Source organism: Mus musculus, chromosome 5, assembly GCF_000001635.26.
Source record: "Mus musculus strain C57BL/6J chromosome 5, GRCm38.p6 C57BL/6J".
Classification (NCBI taxonomy): domain Eukaryota; kingdom Metazoa; phylum Chordata; class Mammalia; order Rodentia; family Muridae; genus Mus; species Mus musculus.
In genome coordinates, this window is record NC_000071.6 from 123,725,738 (window position 1) to 123,751,004 (window position 25,267).

Below are 25,267 nucleotides of genomic sequence, written 5' to 3' on the forward strand. Positions count from 1 at the left end.
AACTTCCCCTTACTATGTCTTTCTTCTTCTTCTTCTTCTTCTTCTTCTTCTTCTTCTTCTTCTTCTTCTTCTTCTTCTTCTTCTTCTTCTTCTTCTTCTTCTTCTTCCTCCTCCTCCTCCTCCTCCTCCTCCTCCTCCTCCTCTTCTTCTTCTTCTTCTTCTTCTTCTTCTTCTTCTTCTTCTTCTTCTTCGAGACAGGGTTTCTCTGTATAGCCCTGGCTGTCCTGGAACTCACTCTGTAGACCAGGCTGGCCTTGAACTCAGAAATCCACCTGTCTCTGCCTCCCAAGTGCTGGGATTAAAGGCGTGCGCCACCACCACCACCGGCTTCTATGTTTATTCTTAATAATCCTGCATTCACTTCCTGTCAACTGGTTGCTTGCTCTGCCTCTTGACATATGGGTGACTTTATCTCTTTACAAAGTTCAGGCAGAGAGCTCCTGTGTTAAAGGTGTGTGCTAAGGCTGAGCCACACAATTAAAACAAGGTTTTTCAAATAAATACCATAATCTCAGGGTTCATAGTGTGATCAAATAATCTGTGCCACATCTGGAAGAGCCCAGAGTAGAGCGAAGTATACTAAACAGAAAGAACATGGTCAGCAGACTAGACATGGCCAGGGCTATCATGCAAGGGAGATAGAGAATAGAGAAAAGCATAGAAAGAAGAACAGAAGTGGAGCAGTGGTCCAGAAAAACGTCAGCTTTTATCTGACTGCCAGACATCCCAAACAATGAAGGTAAAGTTAGTTTGTAGAAGGAAGCACCCATCTCTGAAAATGTCTGAGTGGCAGAGTGACAAATCTGAGAAAGATTTGACAGAATAAGATATTCCCAACTCTCAAGAGGAGAGATAAGGAAAACTAGGAGAGCAGTGGAGAAAGAAAGAGGAAGGAGGTGGCTTTCTTTTTTCTTTTCCAGGCAGGGTTTCTTTGTGTTCTGGAACTCACTCTGTAGACCAGGCTGGCCTCGAACTCAGAAATCCACCTGCCTCCACCTCCCAAGTGCTGGGATTAAAGGTGTGTGCCACTACTGCCCGGCTGGAAGGAGTCAGTTTTATTGAGACAGTTAGTTGTACAGAGAGACTGGAGAGAGAACAGGCTAGCCACAGATGAAGACAGAATGAACCAGAGAATGAGGAGCCGCATCAGAACAGTTAGTTGAGGCCGAGCAGAGCAAATTCAGTCAGAAGCCCAGTCTGAATGAATTAGCTTGGGACCAGTTTGGAAAGAACTAGAAAGGGTGATCTTAGCATTAGGTCTCAGAGGTTGAAAATATTCTAGGCCTAGGTTAGTGTATGGAAGCTAGAAGCTTAGATTAGCAAGGATTATAAGGCATGGAGACAATTACTATAGAAGAATAAAAGGTATCTTTACAATGGGGGCAAGGTACTGATCTCTACAGAGGCATACTGTCTAATCAGAAAAAAATGAATGGGAGCAGTTCTGAGGGAGAGGAAACTGTGCACTTGGGGTTTGAGGTTTTATAGGCCAGGAAAGAGAAGTTTTAGATGAAAAGATTTTAGTCTATAGATCTAGGATCTATTTCCTCCAAATAAACCTTTTGATGGAGATCCTTATTATGTTGACATAATTATCAGCTCTCAAAGGAGGGCCTATTGAACTGCTGACCCTAGGGGTACCTGCTCCTGCTATTATCCGGTCAGCTCTAGCAAGTTCCTCAGGCTTCTGAGTTATTAACCCTTAAGGTCTCAGGGTTAAAATTTTATGTACAAACTCCCAAATCTTCATTGAGTAGATAGGTCAGGTCATAAATAATCCACTCAAGAAATGTCACTTAATACAATTTAATGAAGGAAAGCCTAAGTTCTTTCAATGGTTCAGGCTGTACTTCCAGATCAGACCGTGGTAGTTGAAAATCAGGCATGTGTGACATGAGCTGAGAGACCCATCTTGCCATCTATTCGTGAGTGTGTATGTTTAAATTTTAAGTCTTAGTGCTTCAGGCACTAAGTTTATCTGTGGGAATAGTTGTGTCTGAGACAATGGTCTTCCAAGACTTTTGAGATCTCATGTGCTCCTGTTTATGCAGTGGTGAAGATCAAACCCATGGCTAGGCAAGAGCGGCCTTTTCCAGTGGTTTGTTTACCTGTAGCCTAGGCTGGCCTGAGGCAATCTTCCTGTCTTTGCCTCTCTAGGGATGGATGGGATTCCAGCCTTTTTGTCCTTTCTCCAAGAAGTTATTTAATGGTTTTAGCAGACAGAGTTTATGTGTACAGTCCTGGCAGTCACTCTAGACCAGGCTGGCCTCAAACTCGAGATCTGCCTGCCTCAGTCAGAGTTCCCCTTTCAAGAAGGAATTTTAATAGTCCCATTATCACAGATAGACTCCTATTTCATCACTTGTAGGTCTTTACCATATGGTAGTTATACTATGTTAAGCTGGGTGTCCCTTACATGACCACCCACCACAAAGCACAGGGCTCTAGCCAACAGCCCTGAGATATCATTCAAGTCTGAGCTTCACAAAGTTGTTTTCCTGTGTGGCTTTTTTTTTTCTTTTTGAGATAAGACTGTAGACCAACCTGGCCTATAACTTTCAGCCATATACCTGTCTCTTAAGTGCTGGGATTAAAAGTGTGAGCTATGTTTTTTCCCCCTTTCTCATGTCTTAGTTCCTGCTGAACAATACTTCAAAAGGGATAATAAGCAAATAGCATACAATGGACTTGTTATAAGGCACTTTATTAGAGTAAAAGTGCTCACATCCCTTTAATACTTTAGTCTATTTCCTGATTAACATGGATTAACAAATACTGCACACCAATTGTGCCTTACAGTAGAAACAGTACTATTTTAATATGCTCCACTCACCCTCCCTTTACAGCTCGCTGTGGTATTGTCTATATTGTCTACACCTTATAATAGAGGCTATAAAAAGGCATTTATAACCAGTTTTTTAATTATAAAAACAAACAAACAACCTCCCAAACCAAACAGCAGGTAACTTAAATTAACACCAGTTTTGAGAAAACCATTTTTATTATCACTGCCCAGCTTGTGTGCAGGATTATGTACCAAATGGCCAGATCTTCTAAAGAACATCTACATAACATTTCTTTCATGTTTCAAGAGATGAAAATAACTGTACAAGGTTAAGTACAAAAGTACACAAGACAGCGGACACGAGAAAAATCTATGCATGAGATTTTATCCCACCCGAAGCTTTAATATATTTGAAAAGTAGAATTCATGAACTAAAAAATATTGTCCTTCTATAGTCCTGTCAAGTTTAATGGAAGTGGGTTGAACCTGATTACAACACTAACACCAGTATCACTGATCTGATATTTACAAAAAAATCGTATTTTTCAATAAATTAAAGTCAATGCAACACCCATGCAAGCTAGAATACTAGCTGTGTGGTGAACAAGGACCCAACATCAGAACAAGTCTATAAAGTCCCAAATTGATATTTTTTCAAACTGTATCCATTCCACGCATTGAAGATGTGAAACCCAAACCCATTCCTCTTTGTGTGTGGGTTTGTGATCTTGCCATTTCATACTGAGCATCAAGATTGCGAAAAACTTCTTCTTGTTGCTTTAAAGTCTTATAACTTTCTTCATCAACGGAGCTACAGCCAGCTTCATCTTCACTCTAAATACCAGACACAAAAGGTGTTAACTGTTAAACCATTATCAGGAGCACAGGTATGCTGTCTGAGTCGTGGTGCCCTTGAGACTGGACATGGACAGTTCTGAACTTTCATGTGGATGATGAGCATCAAACCTGTGGCCTCTGGAGCCCCCTCTCCAGCACCAGACATAAACTTTTTTTTTTTTTTGGGGGGGGGAGGGGGGGGTGTTGGAGACAGGGTTTCTCTGTGTAGCCCTGGATGTCCTGGAACTCACTCTGTAGACCAGGCTGGCCTCGAACTCAGGGATCAGCCTGCCTCTGTGTCCCAAGTGCTGGGAGTAAAGGCATACGCCACCACTGCCCGGCTCAGATATACACTATTAAAGATGATAGCTATTAAAACACTTGTAAGTACAAAGACATTATGGGAACATAGCACAATAGCTTATTGTAAGTAGTATGGTAAAGGATAGTGCACCTAAGACCGAGCACATATGTAACTGCCATAAGTAAAGTGAAGGAGGGATAGGCCTGTTTCAGGGACAAAAGTATTTTCTATTTTAAAATTGGGTTTAACAGAAAAGATTGCAAGCATTCTGGGAAGGAAGAGTGAAGGTGGGACCAGCCACTAGCAGATAGAAGTTACTCTTTGTTAAAGGCCCCACCAAATAATCTGTAAGACCACCAGTATTTCCCCAGTAAATTCATTAATCTTGTTTAACTTTCTTCAAAAGATAAAATAGACATTTACTCTTTTCTCTGAGGCAGGGTCTCTGTGCAACAGAGACTTGGCTATCCTAGACTCTCTTTGTAGACTAGGCTAGTCTCAGAGATCCACTTGCCTTTGCATCCTGAAGTACTTGTATTAAAAAGATGTGAACCACCATGCCTGGCCTGATTTAGAATGTTAATACAGGGTCTCATTAGGTAGCCTCAGCAGGCTTGGTTATTATCTAAGAGTAAGGCCATGGCATAGTCATGTCTATGAGATTAGCCCGGAGAATGGAGATATTTTTAATAAAGTACTTTGGAACTGCCAGTACACCACTGAAATACCTTGAGGTTGAAAATTAATGTTGCCAGGAAAACAGAAAGGGTCAACCCAAAAGCATAACTCACCTTAATGCCCATTAACTTTCTAAATTTGACATTTTGGTCCTTGTTTCCAAAATTTAATTTTTCCCAGATTTCAGCAGACTGAGATTTGTCCTGTTAAGAAGCACTGAATTTTAGAATATATAAAACTTAATAGTTTATTAAGTTATAAAGGCCAGAATACAGTCAAAATAAAACGGTAGCATTTAAAGTATTCTTTTACTAGAATTTTTACCTCTCTTAACACTTATGGGATTATGAAGGACATTTAAATACCTTATAATAAATCCCATACCCACTGAGAAAGCATGTCACACTAACCCAAGCAGTCCTAAACTCCTAATCCACCTGCCTAAGCCTACTAAGTGATGGGTGTAGAGGTATGAACCACGCTCTCTGGCTTATAATGTAATATAATCTTCAATTAAGCTGCTTATTAGTACCTGCTACCCACCCCTTATAAATATATGAAAATAAAATAACTGGCTTTCTTCATGCCAAACTTGCTTATAAAATAAGATCTTGAAAACGCTAACTTCCATTTCAGTTTGTTTTTTTATGAAATTACCAGTAGTGTTGAAATGACAAGAGTACACAAGCACTTACGCCTTCTTTCTTGCCTTGCCAGAGCATTTTCCTCTTTTTCTCTTGCTCAGCAAACTTCATTGGATTCACAGCTGCTGGGTTGTAGTAGCTGGGCACTGCTATGCCAGTCTCTGCCAAGGCTTTAGCTTGCAGGGCTGCCATTTGAGCTGCCATAGCTATCTGAGGAGTAACCTGCGTTCCTGATGCCAACAGTGCAGCAACATTAAGAACTGAACCTCCAGTGGCTGCAGCTGCTGAAAAAGCACAATGGATTTTTAAAGATATAAGCAATCTAATTCTCACAAAAATAGTGTATAAAACTTTACAATGTAAAATGGCAGGATATTTTCCACTAAATATGTTAGCACACAATGAATGAAACATCTTCATGTGTTCATCAATAGATATTTGCTCATTATCTCCAAAGAAATGTACTCAATAGGAAGGCATGATTTTAGTAGAAATGAACTAGAGCACCAGTAGCAATTTTAATGAAAACTTTAGAATAAGAACAATTTAGGGCATCGTTCATACCTAACAGATGGCATTGTCAAATTCTAGAGAAGTGCTAGATTCTTATAAGTTAGCAACATAGCTCACTACCTTCAAAGACGTATTTGCCTTCATGTATGTGTATGTACCACATGCATGTCTGGTGCCAAAGAGAACTCGAGAGCATTGGATCTCCTGGAATTAGAGCTACAGGTGGCTATGAACTGTAATGTGGGTGCTAGGAATCAAACCCAGGACCACTGAAAAAAGTAGCCAGAGTAGCTGCTGCTAAGTGCTGAGCTGGCTCCCCGGTTCTCTTCTTCTAAGACAAGGAATATATATAAACCAGACTGGCTTGGTACTTGCTATGTAGGGTATGGTGTTAAAAAAAACTCAGAAACTGCCCTGAGGGACCATTTTCTGACAGGATATAGGCCTCTTAAAATAGAGGGCAGTGGTGGTGCACGCCTTTAATCCCAGCACTGGGAGGCAGAGACAGGTGGATTTCTAAGTTCCAGGCCAGCCTGAGCTATACAGAGAAACCCTGCATTGACCCCCCCACCCCGATTCCTTCTCTGATACTTTGTTTTTGCAGACAGTCTTGCTATATTACAGCTCTGTCTAGCTTTGAGTTTTCCATGAGCCTCCTGAGAGGTTAGATCACCGCCAACATACACATCAGGCTTAAAAGTTCTCAAACACAGGAAGCAAGTAAATCGAGTTTTTAACCAAGAATAACCATTATTCACTTATTCTTTTTTTTTTTTTTTTTTCAAGAAAGGGTTTCTCTGTAGCCCTGGCTGTCCTGGAACTCACTTTGTAGACCAGGCTGGCCCCTAACTCAGAAATCTGCTTGCCTCTGCCTCCCTAGTGCTGGGATTAAAGGTGTGCGCCACCACACCTGGCCCATTGTTCACTTATTAAGAAATTAGCTGCTCATGAGTCACTGAGATAGCTTGGTGGGTAAAAAGAAAAGCCTGGTCACCTAAGTTTGGTTCCTAGAATTCGAAGGAAGGAGCAAGAAGTGGTTGCAGAAGTTGTCCTGACTTATACATGCATATATACAAAGGCATGTGGGTGCTTGTACATAGACATAAATACCCAACAAAAACCAAACCAAACAACAAACCCAAGCAAACATCCAAACTGGTAGAGCTGGGTGTAGTGGCACACCCTTGCTAATAAGTAGTACTTAGGAGGCTGTCATAGGAAGAAGATCACATATTAAGGCCTGGCTGAGGTATAGGAGACTGTCTTAAAAATCCAAAGACTGGGCTGGAGAGATGGCTCAGTGGGTTAAGAGCACTGACTGCTCTCCTGAAGGTCCTGAGTTCAAATCCCAGCAACCACATGGTGGCTCACAACTATCTGTAATGAGGTCTGATGCCCTCCTTTGGTGTGTCTAAAGACAGCTACAGTGCAGTAATTTATAATATTAAATCAATCTTTGGGCCGGAGGGAGAAAGGTGGACTGGAGTGAGTAGAGGTTCTAAAGTCAATTCCCAACAACCATATAAAGACTCACAACCATCTGTATAGCTTGCATACTTATACACATAAAATAAAGGTGCCTACACCAAGAGAGAATGGCTATCCAGAATACACCAAATGCAATTAAAAACAAACATATCCCCTTAATCCAACACCAAAACACACACACACTTTCTTTGTAGTCCTGGCTATTTTTCAAACCCAGAGATGTACCTGCCCTTGCCAATCCTGAGTGCTTGGATTAAAGGCATGCACTGACACCAACTAGCCTCAAGATAAAATCTTATCACAATAGTTCACTGGCATACTCTGGGTTTTCTCTAAAGCCATATACATCTGTACCCAAACTTTTTGGGTTCTGTTTTTGTTTGAGACAGTGCCTCACTCTGTTGAGATCCACCTGCTCTACCTCTCCCAAGTGCTGGGATTAAAGGCAAGCGCCACTATTCAGGAACACCAAATCGGTTTTGAGAACATGAAAGCATGCAAAATATTTATGTAGTACCTTAGTAACAAGCAGCGATAAGGTTATAACTACACAATTCATAGTAAGTTACCTGCAGCCATTTCTTGTTGTTTCTGCTTTTCAACCATTTCCTTTTCTCGTTGTTCTTGTAATTTCTTTGCCCTTTCTAATCTATCAAAGACAATGTAAAACAATGTGATGTAAAACCATGTTATGTAGCATCATGGTACACACGCAGACAGTTTATCCATACAGCTTGAATAAATATCACATTCCTCCTACAGATTAGGTACCAGTCAGTTAATTAATATTTCAGTATAATTCTCAAACTCTTTTTTATAAAGTTAGGGGTTGACTCATGTTGTCTATGCTGGCCTTAAATTACAGGGCTATTCACTCAAAGAAATACTTGTGACAGAGACAGTCTGACAGAGGGGTTATAGGTGTCTGCAACAATAACTACCCCCAACTGGCCCCAAGACAGGGTTTCTCTGTGTAGCTTTGGTTGTCCTGGCATTAGCTCTGTAGACCAGGATGCCTCAATCGAGATCTTCCTACCTTTGCCTCTGTAACCCTGAAATGCTGGAATTAAAGGCTTGTGCACCACCTCTTGACTCAAAAAACAAAGATTAAAAGCGGAACCCCCTCAATGCCTAAATAGTACAAAATATAAAAATCCCTAGGTGGCCAAGGCAACACATACATGAAATGCCATCACGCAGAAGATTAGAGCAGAATTACTTGGTGAAACCCTGTCTAGAAAAATCAAAACAGACAGGTGGAATATGCCTTTACCTCAGAAGTTGGGAGACACAGGATGATCTTAGTGAGTTCAAGGCCACTCTGGTTACAGAACAACCAGGGCCACCCTGCTTTAAAAACCAGCAAATAAAATTAAATAATCCAAACAGTCTCCAATTCCTGTTAGTACTGGCTACGAAAGCAAAGATAAAATTATGTAAATTATAGTGTATGCTGAAGCAAGCGGCAAAACAGTGTTTATAAAGAATAGTGCTTGGGAAAGAATTTTACCCTGGGTAAAACCAATTCATCTACTTTATATTCAAAGAAGGGATCACAATAATCTTTAATTTAGAAGATGACATGCAAAAACCTTTCATCACAATCTAATAAAGAAGACAAACCAAATTAGGAAATCTATGACTAAGAAAATAACTGGTAACATAGAATATAAATGTCAATATAAAACAAAAGAAATTATACTTTACACTAAATTACCATGTTTGTTCAGATTCATTTCTTATACAGCAGAGTATTCCTTGAATGAGAAACCCCTTTCAAATGTTATCTTTCATTAATGTGGTCCAAACCAGGCAGGATGGAGGAAAAGGTTATTTTTTTGTTTTGTGACACATGTGCATTATAGTGACAGTTAACAGGTATTTTCAATTTTTCTCTTTTCTAGAAGGTATCTATCTCACATGGCCTCAAACTCAGATAGCTAGAATGACCTTATATTTATGATGATATCAGCCAAATGCTAGGGTTAGAGATGTGTGCCACAGTGAGCTATCAGCAGATACTTGCTTTAACAAGTACTTAAATTACACAAGATATGTCATAACCTATTATCCTTTTTTCCTTTATTAAGCACATAAGATAATCTTTGAGAGCAAGTTTCTAATTATGTTAATTAGTAAAATAGGTCACAGATCATTTATTTTCAAAACTGCTTTAAATTCTGACACTTAAAACCAAACAAAAGAAACATATTTACATGTTTCTTTGTTTTGTTTTGGAGTCAGGGTCTCTCAGCAGATAGCCCCTGATATCTTAGAATTCTCTATGTAGCCCAGGCTGGATACAAGATGTACTCAAGACGTTTATGGACTTCTGCCTCCTAAGTACTGGGACTGAAGGCATGGACTAACACTTCACACATTTCTTTTAGAGGGGTTTCCTATCTCCTTGTGATACTAACATCACTGATAATCTATATCAAATGGCTTAATAGTAGTAACAACTTTGTATTTTTTCTTTTTGGTCTTACATAGGCCTAACGCTGTCCTCAAAGTATTGATATAGTCAAGAATGACCCTGAATTGATTCTCCTGCCTCTTAATGCAAGAATTAACGATGAATACCAACATATACAACAGTCTATAACTTTACCTTAGTAACAGTTAAAAAAGAAAATGTAACAGATATATGTAAGAAATAGAAAATTTCAATGCTTGGAAAATACTGTCAGTTAATAAACAAATCATTATAAATTAGATTTCCACAACTCCGTCGCTCCAAACAAGACAACTATTGGTTGCGCTTGTAGGGCCATTGCAGGTCGGAACCAAGTCCATTCACTAAGGTGAATGGATGAAGAAGGGGTGAGCTCACACCTTTGCTGCTGTTCAGTGGAGTTTCTGCCAGGCTGGCTTCACAGGGCAGCAGCACATCAGGTTACACTGTGAGAACTGTATTTTTATAATGAAAAAAAAATACAAACTCAATTTTGTAAGAAAAAAAGAAAAAGAAAAACCCCAAATCCAAAAAGTATAATTTTCAGAATATGCAAAAAATTGCAAACATGTTCTTCGCTCTTTGGCTCCTGCATATTTCAGTTATCGACTTGCTCTAATGTGGCCAAACAACCACCTGGCACTCATAAACTTTGGAAATGCAACATCCTTCCTACACTACAAGATAATAAAGTGGCTAATGATATGTACCTACTAAATCTAAAAACTGGTGACAAAAATCTCAGTGTTAGGTATTTTGTCTTAAGAGAAAAGGGAAGAGACAAGAGGTCCTTGAGCCATATTTCTAACTCAAAGTCCTCAAATTCAAACAAAGACATTAAAAGCCTAAATATATGATTTAAAAAAAAAAAAAATCAGGTAACCCCAAAGGCAAAAATGTCAGTCTTCTTGAATGTGCAAATTAAAAACCGGCAAAATCACCAACTAAAAACCTACTCAGATAGTTCTGTATCATAAGTGTACAAAAGCATTTATGGTTAGGAATTTTTTAGAGGAAGGTATGATTATTCTGGGTTAAAAGCTTGTCTATACAATTGACCAGCTACTTAAAGTTGAAAAAGAAAAAAAAAAAGAATTACATGGGAAAAGATACGTACCTCCTAGCTAGTGCTTCTTGAGCGTCCATTGCTGTGTTTCTGCCTCTGAAGGGAGGTGGACTAGGTGTCCGGCTTAGGCTTCTGCTAAATCTTCTTGGTTTTTCAATTCTCTTCTTTCTATCTCTAAAATAAATAGTAGATGTTGTAAGAAGCCATGAGTGCTGTGAACGGAATAAGAGCAGCCAGTGCTTGTAACCTCTGAATCATCTCTATCCCCAACAATCAATACATCCTTTATAAAGTAATTCTAAATTTCTCATACACATGGCCAGTTAACAACACCCATGCTATAGCTGGAATCACACTGGCTATTTCCAACTTTCTAACTGTATACTTAGTGATGCAAAGATTAGTTCAAACACTGTTCATTCTGTATGTTTGTATGTACACAATGAGGACTTAAATATTCCTATTTTAAGCTGAGTTATTAACATCTCAGATAATAGTTATTAATCACTAGATTAGAAAAATGCAATAGAAAAAAACTCATCCAGTGGGTTTGAGTTGGGCTCAGATGGTAAGAGTACTTGCTGTTATTAAGACTGAAGTTCAGCAGCCAGGCGTGGTGGCGCACACCTTTGATCTCAGCTCTTGGGAGGCAGAGGCAGGTGGATTTCTGAGTTCAAGGCCAGCCTAGTCTACAGAGTGAGTTCCAGGACAGCCAGGACTGTACAGAGAAACCCTTTCTTGAAAACAAAACAAAAAAACAAAACAACAAATCCCCTTACCCCCCCCCCCCAAAAAAAACTGAAGTTCAGGCTGGGTGCCTAACAACTGCCTGTAACCCCAGATAAAAGGTATTTAAGCGTCCTCTGCTGGCTTCAACTTGTATAAGGCAAACAGGTTCTTGTGCAGGAAGGAAGCCAGTAAAGTCAAACACAGATGTATAACATGTTTTCTGTCCAAAAGGCAGGAAATGGATGTGGTTCAAATTAATAGCCTGGTGATCTCTGGGCTACCTGTATGGACGGTCATGCCACCAGTTCCTCCAGACCCTTACCTTGAGTCTATCTCTGTCAATCTACAGCACTATCCTTCCAAATACCCTTAGTTGCATCTATAGAACCCATCTTCATGGAAGATGTCACTTGTACTACACAAGAGTTTCAACTTATTTAGTAGGCACTGGATTGAGTTACTTGTCACCAGTAAAATGCTATGTTTAAATATGCATAAAATAAACTACTGAGTGTTAGATTCTCAAAGTAGGCTATCAAGTCATATTGTATTGGACTTCCTTCTTGCCTCTTAAACTAATTGCCTGAAAATAAGTTACAACAGACTATATTTATATGTATATAGAATTATATATATGTACTTAGCAACAACTAATGAAAAATATAGCCATGAATTTGAAGGAGAGCAGGGAGGGGTATATTGGAGGGTGGAAAAGTAGGACAGAAATGCAAATAAAATAATCTCATAAACAAACAAGGGACTGGAGAGATGGCTCAGTGGTTAAGAGCACTGACTGCTCCTCTAGAGGTCCTGATTCCCAGCACCCACATGGTTGATCACAACCATCTGTAATGGAGTATGATCCCTCCTTGTGTTGTGTCTGAAGACAACCACAGTGGTCTCACACATATAAAATAAACAAATCTTTAAAGAAAAAAATATTAATAAGCTTAAGAAAAATTGCAGATCTTGGTAGGTAGAGGCAGGAGGAAGTCTTAGAGCTGAAGACCAGCCTTGTCTATACAGAGCGCCATAGAACCGGAAGGAGTAAGAACTACATGGAGACCCTTTATCCAAATACAACCCCCAAAATTCTAATCCCAGCAATCACAGGGATTAGAGGATAGCTTGGCATTTTTGGCCAGCCAAAGAAGACAGTGAGACTCTTAGCTTGACCATAACACACACTACAATCTAAAAAAGAATAACGACCCCCCCCAAAAAAAAAAGAAAGGAAAGAAAAAGAAAGAAGCTGGCTCAGCGTGAAGCAATGCTTGCTGTGAAAGCAAGAGAACCTGATGTTAAATCCCCACAGCTTATGAAAAAAGCTGGACATGGCTGTAACCCTAGCATTTGGGAATCTCAAGAACTTCCAGCCAGGCTGGCTGACATGGCAAGTTTCAGGTTTTCATCAGTAGAAGAGCATGTACATGCATGTACAAGTGCACAGAGACACCCTCACCCAGTGGCTAGAGATGACGAAGCAGAGAGAAGAGAACCTAGATTCAACTCACTGCATCAATACAGAGGTTCACAACCACCTATAACTTTAGTTCCAAGTCCTCTTCTGACCTCAGATACTATGCATGCAGCAACAGCACACATACACTCAAGCAAAACCACTCAAAAACATTAAAAAAAAAATCAAATAGGTAAATTAGAAAGACAAAATCCGCCAAGTGTGGTGGTGCACACCTTTAATGCCAGCACTTAGGAGGCAGAGGCAGGCGGAATTCTGAGTTCTGAATTCTGACCAGGCTGGCCTGGTCTACAGAGTGAGTTCCAGGTCAGCTAGGGCTACACAGAGAAACCCTGTCTCGAAAAACAAAAACAAAACAAAACCCACCCCAAAAACACCCAAAAAACAAAAATCCAAAATCCAAAAGGTCTGACATGCACAGCGTTTATAGTATATATAGCATAAAATCATCAAAATCAGCTCTTGTGATTAAAAAAGAAAAAAAAAAAACAGCCAAACCCCATAATGACTTTAGGTTACCTGTATCTTCATATGCATGTGTAAGGATATGTATAGCACTTTTCTTTGTCGCTCAAGGCACAGAATCCTTAGACAAAGTATAGTAAAGCACGCTCACTGAGACAACAACTAGGCCCTACATTTCTCTTTATGATGATGCAGTGATTTATTAAAGTATATATTAAGTCAATCGGCAAATAAAATTGTTGCATACAAATTGAGAAAAGCTAAACAGTAAGAAGTCTGCTATACTTTATTCAGGATAATAAACACTTACCGACTTCGACTCCTTGATCTGCTCCTGCTTCTAGTCCTATGCCTGTGTCTGGATCTGGATCGGGAACGAGTTCTGATCCTTCGTTTCCTATCCCTGCTTCTAGATCTTGACTTCTTCCTGTCTCTGCTTCTGGATCGAGACTTTTTCCGATCCCTACTCCTCGATCGAGACTTCTTCCTTTCCCTGCTTCTACTGCGATGGCGCCTGAAATTAAAGTGTACAAACTCATGATTGCTCAGATAGCACAGGTTCTTGCTACATATCCCAGGCAGACCTTGACCTTTTGATCCTCCTAATTCCTGAAAAATCCATTCTATACCATATAAAGCAGTTAACCAAAAACCCCAAAATATGCTATCAAGACAGGGAAAAACCCCTGCATTGTTTATATAACAGGATAGGAAAGGGAGCTTTCTTCGCCTCTAGCCATCTCAACAAACAAACCAAACTCTGCAATTGGACTCCCCCCCCCCCCCCCCCGCTCCTTTTGGTTTTTCGAGACAGGGTTTCTCTGTATATAGTCTTGGCTGTCCTGGAACTCACTCTGTAGACCAGGCTGGCCTCGAACTCAGAAATCCGCCTGTCTCTGCCTCCCAAGTGCTGGGATTAAAGGCGTGTGCCACCACTGCCCGGCAGTACATTTCTTTAAAAGGTGAAGGCACGTGAATCTGCATTTGAGGCCAGCCTGGTTGGTCGACTCACCAAGGAATGGAATTATATGGAGAAACCCTATCTTCACCTTCACCCCCCAAAAACATCAAAATATAAATCAGATGTTAAAAGAGAGAACAACTTCTATATCAACCCTAATAAAGAATAGTTCTTGGCTTAATAAAGTTTAACAAAATAACTTTTCAAGATAACTGAAGAGGTTAAATGTGATTTAGCCACTAATTAAACGTGTAAACCATCTCAGCTTCTTGGAAGCTACTTTTAGATTTATGAAAAAGTCCCAAAGCATTATTCTTTCAGTACCGAGGACTGATTCCCATGGCTTTGGATCTGTCTACTATACTCTAACAATCTAAAAGCCTTTAGCTATCAGCTGAAAAAGAACTATATCAAGATAGTAAGAAGTAATTAATATCCAATTTAAGACTCATGTATATAACAATAGGCTAGGTATAAACTAAGTTAAAGCTACTGGAAGGCATTAATCTACAGCAGCAAAACTAGTTACCTTTCACGCGATCTAGACCTTGAGTGACTTCTGCCCCGTGATGACTTCCTTTCTTTGCGTTTATGTCTGTCCTCACCATTCTCAGATGAATTTAATCGCTCTCTTCCTTTGTCAGAAGAATGTTCTTTGTCATTGTGCTCCTCAGACTTGTGTCTCTTAGAGGACTTATCTTTGGACTCATGTCTTCTTCCCTGTTTTAACAAGAAGTTGGTTCTTTCAGGAAAATAGTGCAACAAAAAGAGTTAGTATGGGCATCAGTAAACCAGAATGTTGTGATGCAACATTAGTAACCTTAGGAATGTGTGGCAAATACAATCTACTTTCATAGCACCTAAAGGTTGCATAGTAATTACAACTTTCTTATTAAGATACAAAATTGCAATTTGTTACTTTAGTATTTTAAAAACAGATAATGGATAATGAAAAGACATAGCTCAAAGTAGAATTCTCATTAAGGAAAAAAAATTATAACCAAACCAAACCCACTTCTAAATCCAATTTAAACAATTAAAATTAATTTAGAGAACTAAAACACAGCTGGGAGCAGTGGCTCACATCTTTAATCCCAGCACTCAGGATGTAGAGGCAGGTGGGTATCTGTGAGGCCAGGCTGGTTTACAAATCAAGTTCCTGGACAGCCAGGGCTGCTACACAGAAAAACCCTGTCTCGAAAAAATATACGGGGGGAAAAAAACAAAACCAAAACCAAAAAAACAAAAAACAAAACAACAACAACAAAAACCAACCCCACAAAACACCAATCAAGTAAAAAAAAAAAAAAAAAAAAACTATGGAATGTGGCTCAGTAGCAGAGCATTTCACTAGCATGCACAAAGTCTTAGGCTCAATTACCAATAATAGCAAAAAGAGAAGAGATAACAGGTAAAAACAAAGAACTATACTACAAAATGCACTTCAAACAAAGCAGAAAAGCATACTTTAACAAAAGGTTTATACTTCCTACTATTTCAAATTAGGCAGAGTAGCAATAGCCCCCTTTAACTAGCCACATTCTCTCCAAAGACCTTGTCTTTCAATGTCTCTAAATAGTGGAGCAACCACTTAGCTTGCATCAATTCCAATAGGCTTAGAGCTCTACTACATTTTATGAATCCAGGGTGGAAAATAACTATCATTTTAAATTAAAAACCAAAAAGGTAAATCAGGGGTAACAATTCCTGTGTTATAAAACATATACTTTGAAGTTAAGTGATGATCAAATCTCAACTCTTGTCACTCAAATGTCAAATTTGTAAGTTTTTTTTTTTTTTTTTTTTGGTTTTTCGAGACAGGGTTTCTCTGTATAGCCCTGGCTGTGTCCTGGAACTAACTCTGTAGACCAGGCTGGCCTCGAACTCAGAAATCTGCCTGCCTCTGCCTCCCGAGTGCTGGGATTAAAGGCGTGCACCACCACGCCCGGCTTAAATTATAAGTTTTAAGTAATATTTATTTCCCAACCCAAACTTGGAAAACCCACCTTGTATTTAAAACTTAAAATTTCTTATGACTCAGGGTATTAAACTTAAATGTAATAGAAACTCAGATGTCTAAAGTGTTTTCTCCTACGTCATATAAACAGGAGCTGAGACACAAAGCTTCATAGTAATTCATTTGGGCCTGGACCCCATCCTTTGCCTGAGTGCTACCCAGGCCACCACCTCACCATAACACAACATGGGCACTTCTCACAACAGGCCATAGTACAATCCTTTTGACTTGAGGTTAATTAACTTTAAAAACAAAGTAAAAAAAAAAATAAACCAAAAAATTGAGTCAATAATTTTGGAACATGCACAATGACACATCTGAAAATGATCAGTGACTTCTTATTTTGCAGAAAAATAAGAGACCTGGAGGCATAAGCCAAACCTTAGTTTCATGGCCAGCTCTCTATTAACAAGACCTTAGAAAACATTCTCAACTTTGCTATATAGTGGTAGACTAGAAAGGCTTTTTAAATAGTAAAATTTCCAGAAACTTTAAAGAGTTTATTTTAAATCAGTTCACAAACATAACATTACTATTAATTTTATAAACATTATAACCCTTAACTGATTTAAGATATATTTATTTAAGGGAAATAGGAGTTTGAATGACTAATAGTTACCTTATCATGAAGTAGGCTTATTATTTTGCTATCTGAGTCTGCAGCGTCTTCAGTTCAGTCTCTTCGCGCATTAGCACGCTGAGTATGATTTATTATAGAAATGTTATCATGTGAGCTAAACAAAATAGTCATTTTCACAAAAACTCTCCTAAATTAAAACCTTAACAGAGCTTCCATTAGGGGAAGAGGTGAAGTCCCGGCCCACATTTGTTTTAGGAGTCCCTCGCCCGGCCCCTGAGGCTTTTTTCTTTCCCTTTCTCACTGCTAATTCTCCGGGGTAGCTCAGCTCTCATCTTCTTAGGTGCGTGAGGCAAGTCAGCTCCTCTGCAGTCCAGCTGCTGCCTTTATCTCCCTAAGGCTTTTCTGTAAATGTCACCTCTCCAACTGTCCCTTACATTTTTATTGCAATAGTATTAGGTGCACTGAACTATTCAGTAAAGAAAAGAAAGAAAACTCAGTATTTTCAATAAAGAAAAAGTAGCTGATAAATGGGGTGCGGTTAAAGATGACTGCTAGTTAGAAATCTTGAGCAGTTGTCAAGAATAAGGAGACCTGGGACCTCAGATTAATGGAAGCTCTGTATCACAGGCCTAAAAATCCAGTTTATTCTTCATATATTTTATTGTGAATATTTTCACAATATAGTAAAAGTTAATAGCTTTTGAAGGTACTTTCCATATAAACAACTATCTTCTTGAAAAAAATGATGAATCCAAATCATGCTTATTTAAAAACCCAATTAGCCTTTTAAATTTCAAGTTTTGGTACTTACCTTGACAATGGCAAATAGTCACAAAAACATTTCTACCAGACACTTTATAAGAATTAAAGCACCTATTCACTACAAAGCGTTAATTACCTCTTTGCTTCTGCTCCGGCTCCTGTGCTTCCTTCCATCATCTGTGAAAACACACAAAACTCCAATTACATGAAGACACACTACAGTGCTTTCCTATGACGTTTGTTTTTTAGGTTTTTTTTTTTTTTTTAGGCTGTGTTCAACATTTTAAACTAGAGTGAGCCTTACTATGTTCCTCAGGCTGGCTGGGGCCCGTTTATGCCTGCACCCCAGGCCTGGCCAGTTTATTACTGTTTGTGTGTCCACAGCTGCAGGTCAGAGGAAAACCTTTGGGAGTCAGTTCCCCTCCTTTCACTCTTATGGGGCTCTGAGGGTTAAACGTAGGCTGTCAGGCTTACACAAATGTGTGCCTTTACCCACACTAAGATCTCATTACCTTCAAATACCTGCTTGCACACACATACTAAATAAATATATTTTATTCACACACATATATGGACATGTATGTGTGCACATAAAACTCAAAATAAACAAACCAGGTTTGGGCTGAGCATATAATCCCAGCACACAGGAGGTTAGCCTGGATTAGGGTAACTAATTTTGAAATTAATAGGCTGGATTACATTTGACATGTTCTACAGTCAAATGGATGTTAGCTAGACATTTTCTCTCTCTCTCTTTTTTTTTTGAGGCAAGGTTTTATGGAGCCCAGAGTTGACTCTTAAACTTTTGATTGCCCTGCAAGGTTGCATCAAGCTAGCAAATGTTCAATTTAAAAATGATCACAGTGCCCAATAAGTTTAAACACACATCAACATACGATTAAGCTCCAGTTACAGCTTTTAAACAAATGACTCTTTTCTCCCTTCTGTTTATTAACTTTACAACATTAGGTCCTTATGTAACCTAGGCACTCTACCAATTCAAGTCACACCCAGCCCTGCTTTCTTTAAATAGCCTTCCACACTAGTTACCCTCCTTTGGTTTATAGACAGTGTTTCACTATTTGGCCTGGGCTGGCCTGGAACTACAATGTAATTCATGCTGTCCTTGTACTTATATAATGCTTCTGCCTCAGTGTCTAAGTGTTGGAATTAAACGTGTATTCTATGCTCAGTTGCTTTCATCTTTTTGAAAGGACACATGAATACCAAGCATTTGGAAATATCAAACCTGCTTCAGATATACTGATTACAAGGCTTGGGGTTTAAGTAAATGGTAAGGGACTAACTGTAGAGTGCTGGGTTCTAGCTTAAGTGATGGAAGAAAAAACAAAACTCCCCATGCACGTGCTACAACACATAGTTAAAGAGTTCAAGTGTGTTCGTAGAACAAACCACTATCTATACATCTTATTCCATTAAATAAGTTCCTTACCTGATTTTCGTTTTCTTTCTCTTGACCTTGACCTCGACCTTGAATAATGATGTTTTGAGGCTCTAGGAGAAATAGATATATCTGACTGCTCTTTTTTCTTTTCTCTATCCGGTGATGTCTTTTCTAGGGCTAATCCATCTCGTTCTGTATCAATAGCCTAAAAGTTAAAAAACAAAAAACAAAAATCATCAAGTTTATAATTGTATTTCCAGTTATCTCCTAGTTTTAAAAAGGGCAAGAAATTAAGACAGTTGAGTTTTACCAGAAAAACCAAAACCCAAACATGGCCGATTTCCAAGTGGATGGATGTGTAGTAAAGTAACAGATGGAAAGGACTTGACTGTAGGTATTTCCAATAAATAGTTAAAGAAACTATAAAACTTTAGATGCTTGCCAGTAATCAAATTGTTGTTCATTATTATTAAAAAGCTATTTAAAACGAGCTGTTAAAAGTAGAAAGGTACTTAAACTATAGGTAGGATATTAAAGCAGCATAGGGAGTATTTCTAGATTATAAAAGAATAAGCAGAAAATTCCCTTACCTGAGAACCTAATTAACCTTCTTTAATGAAAATATCCCCTTGGCACAGAGGTACAGCAAAACATGTTCTGCCTCTCCGTATTTATGCTCTGGGCTATGGAAACATCAAGCCGTTTCCACGTTAAAGCATTTTATAGGCAATATTACAATATAAATTTCTTTGCAGTGCTAAAGATTAAATACCCAGGGTCTCATGCGTGTCAGGCAACTTCTCTATCACTGAGCTAAATCCCAGCACTTACAAAACTCAAACAAAAGACAAAATGGCACGAATATTTTCAGAGACCCAATTTACCTAAGGTTCAATTTCTTGTCATTTTCTAGTTTACAGAAGGCCACCTATTTTCTGTACCCTCAATAGCAACCAGCACAGAAACCCATGAATAAGTGACTAAGAAATGAATTTCAATTGTAAACCATCACTAAAGCTCTTTCTAGTTGAGGATGCAGGTCAGTGGTAGAAGCACTTGCTGCCTCTATGTGAAACTCCATATTAAATCACCACTGTTGGGCGGCAGGGGAACCCAACTACCCAACCCTATTTCTGACAACTGTAAGATCCAAATAATAAATGTTTTACCATAGTACTACTAAAGAGGGGTGGAAATGATGTAGAACAGTATTGATGTATGAGATGTTAAAACAATTAAAAGAAAAGCATTTAAAGAAACTCATTTAGACTGGAAAAATAGAAAGCATCTTCAAGGATACATGAAAATCTAAAAGTTCTCTTCAGTTGAATTTGATTTTGAAATGGCATCTCACACAGTCAAGACAGGCCAGACCCTTAAACTCTTGACCCTTCTACTTCCAGAGCATTGAAATTGCAGATACCACCAAGCCCAACATTTAGTTGAACTTTGATAAGAGGTACTGGAAACAAACAGCTGTGAATTTGTCTGTAGTGAAGTGATAAGGTATCTGACTAGAGATCATAACAGGAAAAGAAATCTGTTCACCCAGAGACTAGATGACTCAGGACAGGAGCTGGCAAACCACACTACTGTTCTGTACAATTCTCCAGACCCCCACCCCCCATCCCCTTGAGACAAGGTCTCTTTATGTAGCCCTGACTGGCCTGGAATTCACAACACAAACCAGACTGGCCTCAAACTCAGGTATCTGCCTGCCTTTGCTAGGATTAAAGGTAACATACCTTTAATCCTAGCAGAGGCTAGGACCAGCTGGTTGAGACCAGCTGAAGAATAATTTTCCATATTTAAAAAGCTTGGTAAAACAAGCAAACAATAACACCCATAAAACCAAAAGTATTTACCAGCTGCTCCTTCCACCAAGTGTTTACCAACTTCTCATTTAGGACTTCAGAGGGAATAACTACAATCTTCATCAGTGAGAATCATGACCAACTTTTTCCCTTGGGAAGATTAGTTCAGAAAATAAGTACCAAAATAAAGGAAGTGTATTATTTTACTGGGGCACAAAAAGGATCAAAACTGATAACAGACTCCAATATTAAATAACACACAAAATAAGACAGATTTGGGGATAGGAAAGGTGGCTCATCAGTTAAGGACACACAATTAAAAGGACAAACTTATGGTTGGAGGTGAAATGCATAAATTATGTGCTAAGCTACCAGTTATAGCTCAATAGAGAACAGTAAGATACAGAAAGAAAGTATTTCAAACGATAGCCGACTCTCCTAAAATACTATAATCTCCCTGATTTACTATCACCGAGTAATAATACATGCTGCTCTAGTACATTATTAAGGAGGACAGTGTTCCAAAGAACATTTTCCCCCTTCTTGTTCTCTGCATCCTTAAGGACGATTTCAGATTGGCCTATGGTATTTTCTCAGCTTAAAAAGCACTTCAAACAAACCACAGGCACCCCTCATCTCAGGTTCAGATGCCCGTGTGTCCAAAGCTGCCCCCAAACTTTTCAATCTCCTGTTACAGCCTCTCACTAGGAACCCTTTTTCTGAAAACCAATATGAGAACTGAAAACTACAGAAAAAGAGGTTTAGTCCAATAACGCTTATTCTGTAGCATGCTCAGAAGCCTGGTAACAAGAGGAACCACTGTGTGACACAGGTTATGAGCAGTCATTTCACATACAAAACACACTACAGAATAAAACCCACTTCATCATTAAACCCATGAAATAATAGGCGTCCTCCCCATCCCCCGGAGACTGAGAGCCAAAATATCAATTAGTCAGTTTTACTTCAGTTTAGTAGAAATCCATAGAAACACTGCCTGCAAACTGCAATGTTCAGTCACTGGGTCTATAAGCCACCCGTTTTCCACATTTAAATCGTGAAAACCCTAGACAACAGCTGAAGCACAGCATACAAATCCCTTTAGCAGAGGATTTGATACTAGGCCAGCTCTCTGGAGGATTACGTTTACAGTGGACGACACTGCAGAAAGCCAATAACTGAATTTATCTCACTTAAAATAATGGAACACAAGGAAAATAATACCATTCTTTTTTTTTCTTTTTTTTTTTTGGTTTTTCGAGACAGGGTTTCTCTGTGTAGCCCTGGCTGTCCTGGAACTCACTCTGTAGACCAGGCTGGCCTCGAACTCAGAAATTCACCTGTCTCTGCCTCCCAAGTGCTGGGATTAAAGGCGTACGCCACCACACCCGGCAAATAATACCATTCTTGAAGTATACTAAGAGGCCCAAGACACTAATCCCACAATTTAAAAAAGCTTGCCTACTCTTTGAAAAGTCAAAAAAAAAAAAATCATTCTAAATTCATCTAGAAAGAGGGTAGTGAGATGCAGAAAAACTACCTGTACCATTCTAATTTCAAATACTCCAACTATCAGGAAAAGTAAGCCTTATTTGCAATATGAAGTTAAAACCTGTCAGTAAAAGGAAATACAGAATGCTTACAAGAATATTTTCTTTCGAAAACCAGAAACAAATTATCACAGGCTAATATGATTCATTAGCAATGAGCATAGTATATATCCAGGGCAGGCTTCCTGTTCAGGTCTCTTAGATACGGCTTCCATTTGGTTCAGGAAGGGGGTCTTAAACAATGCTGCGGTTCTCAAAGGTTTCGGAGTTCGGGGGCAGCATGGCCTACAGAGCGAGTTTCAGGACAGCCAGGGCTACAGAGAAACCATGCCTCAAAAATAAAAACCCCAAAAAACAAAAAAAAACCAACCCCCCCCAAAAAAAAACCTCATAAATCGCTTTAAAACATAAGGGACTGGAACTAGATAGACTTTTTTTTCCCCTCTTTAAGTGAATCCCAGTTTCAACCAATAAGGTTCGCAAAACTAGAAGTAGCCCTATCACTGAGGGATCGCTCAAAGATAAATAAACAAACAAATAAAAAGACTGTGTCCTCCTACACTGCGCCTTAAGGAGCCTGCCTTTTGACCCGATGCGTCCCAGAGGATACTTCTGGTCTTTTTTTCCTTTCCGGTCAAATGCGATAAAGCGCCAAGCATGAACGCAGAAGCCTTAGGAAACGCAAAGCCTAACACCAGTCTGGGTCAAAGAGCTAAACCCCACAGTTCGGTGGGCTTCTGGAGAAATACTGGGTCAGGGAAAATGATGAGGAAAGTTCTGGAGAGGGAAAGAAAAAACCAAGCCATTCCCTGCGGCTCCCCACCCCCAGCCAGACGGCCTTACCTCCCCCTCCCTGCAGCAGGAAGCCATGATGGCGAGCGCAGCGAGCGGCCGCGGCGCCATCTTGTCCACACACAGGCACGGACAACAGCCCTGATGAGCTGGTCGCCCACTCTGTGTTAAAGAAACAAACAAACAAAAAACCCAGCCTGGCCTTCGAGCTCCACTTAGTACCTACCGCCATTATTTTTTTGAGTCCCGGCCGCTAAGGCGGCGCCTCTGCTTGCCCGCACTCAACAGTACTGGCCGCCTCGAAGCTTCGCCACAGACTGAATCTCTTGCGCGAGAGACCCGGATGGCACAAGAAAAAAAAAAAAAAAAAAAGGGGATGAGGCCGGGCCAGGCGCGCAGCTTGCTGGGAGAAAAAGTGGGTGGCGATAAGAGTTTCTATAACAACGCGGTTCGAGGCGGTGATTGGTTAGTCTCTCGAAGGGCGTGGCGTGAAGCCTACGAAGTGGGTGGGGCCAAGGATACCTCCCAGAATGGATGCTCGGTATCGGGAATTCAATTTAGTTTAGGGCGGGGCGGTTTCCGCGCTCAATTTTGAGCCAAGTTTGGCCTGCTCCGGCCTCCGTAAAAGGGGTTGAGCACGGTATTCTCCCGCCAATTCAAATCAGTGGCAGGGAAGGTAAAATGAGTAGGGGCGGTTGTGTCCGTCGGGAAGAAGTGTGAGACACTTGAGAATTCTCTTTTTAATTTCGTCAGCTGCTGCAGGTGAGACGTCAGCCTTGCGGCTCGATGGGAGCGGGAGGAGTGTTAGGTGGAACCAGCAGGGGGCTTCAGTCCGTCTCTGGGTTTTATCGATCTCTAGATGATGGCGGGAGAAAAAAATTAGAGAGGATTCTAGATGGCAGGCCGTCTGAGTTTTCGTGGATATAGCTTCATCGATAGTGTTTCATCTGATTCATGACCTTGTATTGGCTCGTCTGTTTTTTTTCCGCACTCGGTGATGTCAAAATCTGTTTATCACCTGTTTGCTCTCTTTCACCAGAAGAAAGTGTAGTCTTAAACGGGGCAGTGGTGGCGCACGCCTTTAATCCCAGCCCAGCATTCCGGAGGCAGAGGCAGGCGGATTTCTGAGTTCGAGGCCAGCCTGGTCTACAGAGTGAGTTCCAGGACAGCCAGGGCTACATAGAGAAACCCTGTCTCGAAGGAAAAAAAAAAAAAAAAAAAAAAAACCAAAACCAAAAAAACCCAAATACTTGACACAGTGTTCAACCATTTTGTCGTTGTTGTTCCCTCAAGACTATAAACCTCAGGGTTGGGAATGTTAAGTCAGTTGGTAGAGTGCTGAATAACTGGTCTAGCCTGTGGTCTGAGTCCAGACTCACAGAGCTTTGTCCTGTCTTTGCCTCCCAAGTACTAGGTTAAAGGCCAGTCTGGCTCAGAACTCAGAGATCCACCTGCCTCTGCCTCCTGAGTGCTGGGATTTAAAGTCGTGTTATGTTCTTAGCAGGAGCTCTTTTCCTTTATTCATTACATTCCTAGCCCAAATGTTATCTGCTTCCAGATAGCATATTATCAGACAATTCAAATAGAGTCCCAGGAACCATCAAAACCCAGAACAAGCAGGACGTGATAGCTCTTGACTGAAATCCCAGGAGTCTAGAGCTGAGGTAGGACGATCCTGAGTTCAAGTTAGGATCAAGACCTTTAGTTACACAGTGAGAGGCTGACTCAAAAGAAAAAGTTATTCAAAACAAAACAAACAAACAAACAACCCTTCAAGCCAGGCAGAGATGTCGCATACCTTTAATCCCAGCACTCAGGTGGCAGAGGCAAAAGGATATCTGAGTTTGTGGTCAGCCTGGTCCATACAGTGAGTTCTAGGCTACACACACACACACAAAACTCCTTCAAAACAGCCTTAGTTTTAGCTAACTCCAACATTCCC

General features: G+C 40.0%; 2 protein-coding genes across 26 annotated transcripts in view; one reads left to right on the top strand and one right to left on the bottom strand.

Moving 5' to 3' along the window:
• Nucleotides 1-2,688: 2,688 nt before the first annotated feature.
• Rsrc2 (arginine/serine-rich coiled-coil 2) lies at nt 2,689-23,692 on the bottom strand. 21 transcript variants are annotated; one of them, NM_001359865.1, is made up of 13 exons: nt 23,552-23,677; nt 21,035-21,133; nt 19,760-19,852; nt 19,218-19,374; nt 17,901-17,941; nt 17,042-17,119; nt 14,935-15,147; nt 13,755-13,958; nt 10,822-10,944; nt 7,819-7,898; nt 5,300-5,529; nt 4,718-4,807; nt 2,689-3,619 (listed from the first exon to the last, which is right to left on the bottom strand). In NM_001359865.1, exons 6-13 carry the CDS (start codon nt 17,047-17,049, stop codon nt 3,440-3,442), a joined length of 1,128 nt encoding a protein of 375 aa, NP_001346794.1. In that variant the 5' UTR covers nt 17,050-17,119; nt 17,901-17,941; nt 19,218-19,374; nt 19,760-19,852; nt 21,035-21,133; nt 23,552-23,677; the 3' UTR covers nt 2,689-3,439. The 21 variants fall into 21 exon arrangements, 12 of the variants coding, with proteins under 12 accessions (NP_001346794.1, NP_001346789.1, XP_006530306.1 ...); NM_001359860.1 differs by having other exon boundaries at nt 5,300-5,532; NR_153357.1 differs by lacking the exons at nt 19,760-19,852; nt 21,035-21,133 and adding an exon at nt 10,085-10,159 and having other exon boundaries at nt 5,300-5,532.
• A 262-nt stretch (nt 23,693-23,954) lies between these two features.
• Kntc1 (kinetochore associated 1) overlaps nt 23,955-25,267 on the top strand; it is a 71,902-nt gene continuing 70,589 nt past the window's right edge. Inside the window, exon 1 of one of the 5 annotated variants that reach the window (XM_006530253.4) lies at nt 23,955-24,087. The gene's annotated coding sequence lies outside the window, so the exon portion shown is untranslated. The remainder of the gene's footprint in view (nt 24,088-25,267) is intronic. The other 4 variants (XM_006530252.4, XM_006530250.4, XM_030254330.1 and 1 more) reach the window with 4 other exon arrangements.